Raw genomic sequence first — 2,671 nt, forward strand, 5'->3', positions numbered from 1 at the left:
TGAAGTGGACAAAGGCTGTTGGAAAAATGGCTCCCATAGGCTTGCTCAGTGCAGGGTTGCCCCAAACCTTCAACTGAGACAAATGCCGTGCCTTGTGATACACAATAAAGTAGAGCACATAAAGTGAGGTGTGACTGTAAGGACAGCTTGGCAGGACATCATTTCCCAGGAGTACCTGGCTTCCTCACTCTAGAAGCATGTTTCAAATCTTGCCTTCATGAGAGATGTTCGAAAGAGAAATCACCACAACCTCCTGACCTGCTTGGATATACACCATCAGAAAATTTAAAAAGCCTTCCTCGGTTCAAATGCTGCAAATTAGTACTGCTTACTCTGTGGAGTCAACAGTGATACAAATGCCTGTAAGTTAATATTCTGTGTCTCCAAAAACACGGCGGTATTTTGCAGCTCGAGTGCTAGCTCGTCCTCACTTGGGACTGGCCTCTGGCATGGCTGCTGTCCTCCTCCGGGAAGTCAAGCTGAACCTAGAAATGCCACCCTGCTCCATAGCATTCACAGGGCTGGGGTAATCCTCTGGACCGCACGAGGGTTTTGCCATTTTCAATAGCCTATCTATAATAATCCGATTTCTTTCATCCTTCTCAGACTGGATGTTCCAAATGTAGTGTCTATTTTTTTTAAAGATTTTATTTATTTATTTGACAGAGAGAGAGACAGCCAGCGAGAGAGGGAACACAAGCAGGGGGAGTGGGAGAGGAAGAAGCAGGCTCCCAGCGGAGGAGCCTGATGCGGGGCTCGATCCCAGAACACCGGGATCATGTCCTGAGCCAAAGGCAGACGCTTAACGACTGAGCCACCCAGGCGCCCCTACAATCCATTTTTGAATCACAGTACAACCCATTTTGGTAGGAATTTTTTGAGTGCCCCTATAACATCTTTGTTTCTCAGACAATATATTATGGGGTTAAACATTGGTGTCACAATGGTGTAAAAAAGAGAAAGAAACTTGTCCATTCCTGTTAAGTGGCTGGACTTTGGTCTCATGTACGTCATGATGCCCGATCCAAAGAATAAAGCCACGACCATGAGATGTGAAGAACAAGTGGAGAACGCCTTGGCTCGCCCAGTCGCTGATGGCAGCTTCAGGATGGTTGAGATTATTTTCACATAAGATCCAAGAATCAATGTAAAAGGAATAGTGACAACTAGAACAGCAACTGCATAAACCAGCATCTCAATCATAAAAGTATCCCCACAGGCAAGCTTCAGTACTGGAGGTATGTCGCAGAAAAAGTGATTCAACTGATTGTTCCCACAAAAGGGCAGAGAGAAGATCAGGCAGGTGAACCCTATGTGTACTGGAATCCCAGTGATCCAACAGCAAGCTGCCAATTGGTTGCACAGCCTGTTGTTCATGATGAGAGGGTAGAGTAAGGGGTTGCAAATGGCAACATACCTGTCGTAAGCCATTGCGGTCAGAAGGAAGCACTCAGTGGCTCCAAAGACCAGAAAGAAATACATTTGAGTAGCACAAGCCAGAAAGGAAATATTTCTGTTTTGTCTACAGAGATCTGTTAATAATCTGGGGACAGTGACTGACACATAGCATATTTCTAAGGAAGAGAAGTTCCTGAGGAAAAAATACATGGGAGTGTGGAGAGAGGGATTGACCTTAGTTATTATGATAATGAGGCTATTTCCCATCAGAATAATCACATAAATGATCAAAAATACCCCAAAAAGAAATCCTCGGAGTTCAGGAACATCAGAAAAGCCAAGCAGGATGAAATCCATTAATGTGGTGTGATTCCCTTGCGGAGGATTTTGTCCTGTGGATTCCATCTATTAACAAAATGATTTCCAGGCTTAGAATTCATTTCAATTGCTGGGCCCAGTTGCAGAATGGGACATATTAAACAGATGATTCCAAATCCACTGACAAAGGATAGATATTCAGCTTTTTTTGTCTTGTATTTTTGGTAATCTATTTCAATTCTAATATTCCCAAATTCCGATATATAAAAACAGAAAGTAACCGTCAACTCTAATTCTTCTGCTAATATTAATAGTATATTTAAATGAACAACACACCAAAACACATGACAAGAAAATAGAAGCAAAACATGTCAGGTAGCCTGTTCTCAGGATAAGAACTGTGCTAGTTAACACAGGATGATCTCTAATGAGAAATGTATCTCCTTTCTTGTCCATCTGGTATCTATTGTACTTTATTTGTATTTTTTTTGCCTAGCACCTTTTTTTTTTTTAAATTAACATATAATGTATTATTTGTTTAGGGGTACAGGTCTGTGATTCATCAGTCTTGTATAATACCCAGCGCTCATTACAGCACATACACTCCCCAGTGTCCATCACCCCCCTTGCCCCATGCTCCCACCCTCCACCCCTCCAGCAATCCTCAGTTTGTTTCTTATGGTTGAGTCTCTTATGGTTTGTCTCCCTCTCTGATTTCACCTTGTTTTATTTTTTCTTCTCTGATGTAGGAAAGATGAAATTATGTTTCGAAGCCGACGGCCAAGAAAGAATTCTTGAGACGTCTTTGGTGCAAAAAGAAGGTTTTATTAAAGCACAGGGACAAGACCCGGGGCAGCACTGGGGTCATGAGGAGTGGCCCATTATATATGTTCAGGTTGGGAGGGGGTCAGGGAGAGCATAAGTCTCTAAGGAATTTTGGAAGCAAGGTTTCCAG

General features: G+C 42.7%; 1 protein-coding gene across 1 annotated transcript; it reads right to left on the reverse strand.

Annotated features, from left to right (window-relative positions):
• Positions 1-846: 846 nt before the first annotated feature.
• Positions 847-1,803, reverse strand: LOC123785254 (olfactory receptor 10AG1-like). Its single transcript, XM_045786975.2, has one exon. It carries the CDS (start codon positions 1,801-1,803, stop codon positions 847-849), a length of 957 nt encoding a protein of 318 aa, XP_045642931.2.
• Between the last annotated feature and the right edge of the window lie 868 nt (positions 1,804-2,671).

The sequence above is a fragment of the Ursus americanus genome, chromosome 24 (genome assembly GCF_024610735.1).
Source record: "Ursus americanus isolate L20-20 chromosome 24, mUrsAme1.1.p, whole genome shotgun sequence".
In the NCBI taxonomy this organism is placed as follows: domain Eukaryota; kingdom Metazoa; phylum Chordata; class Mammalia; order Carnivora; family Ursidae; genus Ursus; species Ursus americanus.

What these genes read in the sequence shown, in the direction of transcription:
- LOC123785254 (XM_045786975.2), bottom strand. Translation starts at nt 1,803, where the DNA reads ATGGAATCCACAGGACAAAATCCTCCGCAAGGGAATCACACCACATTA.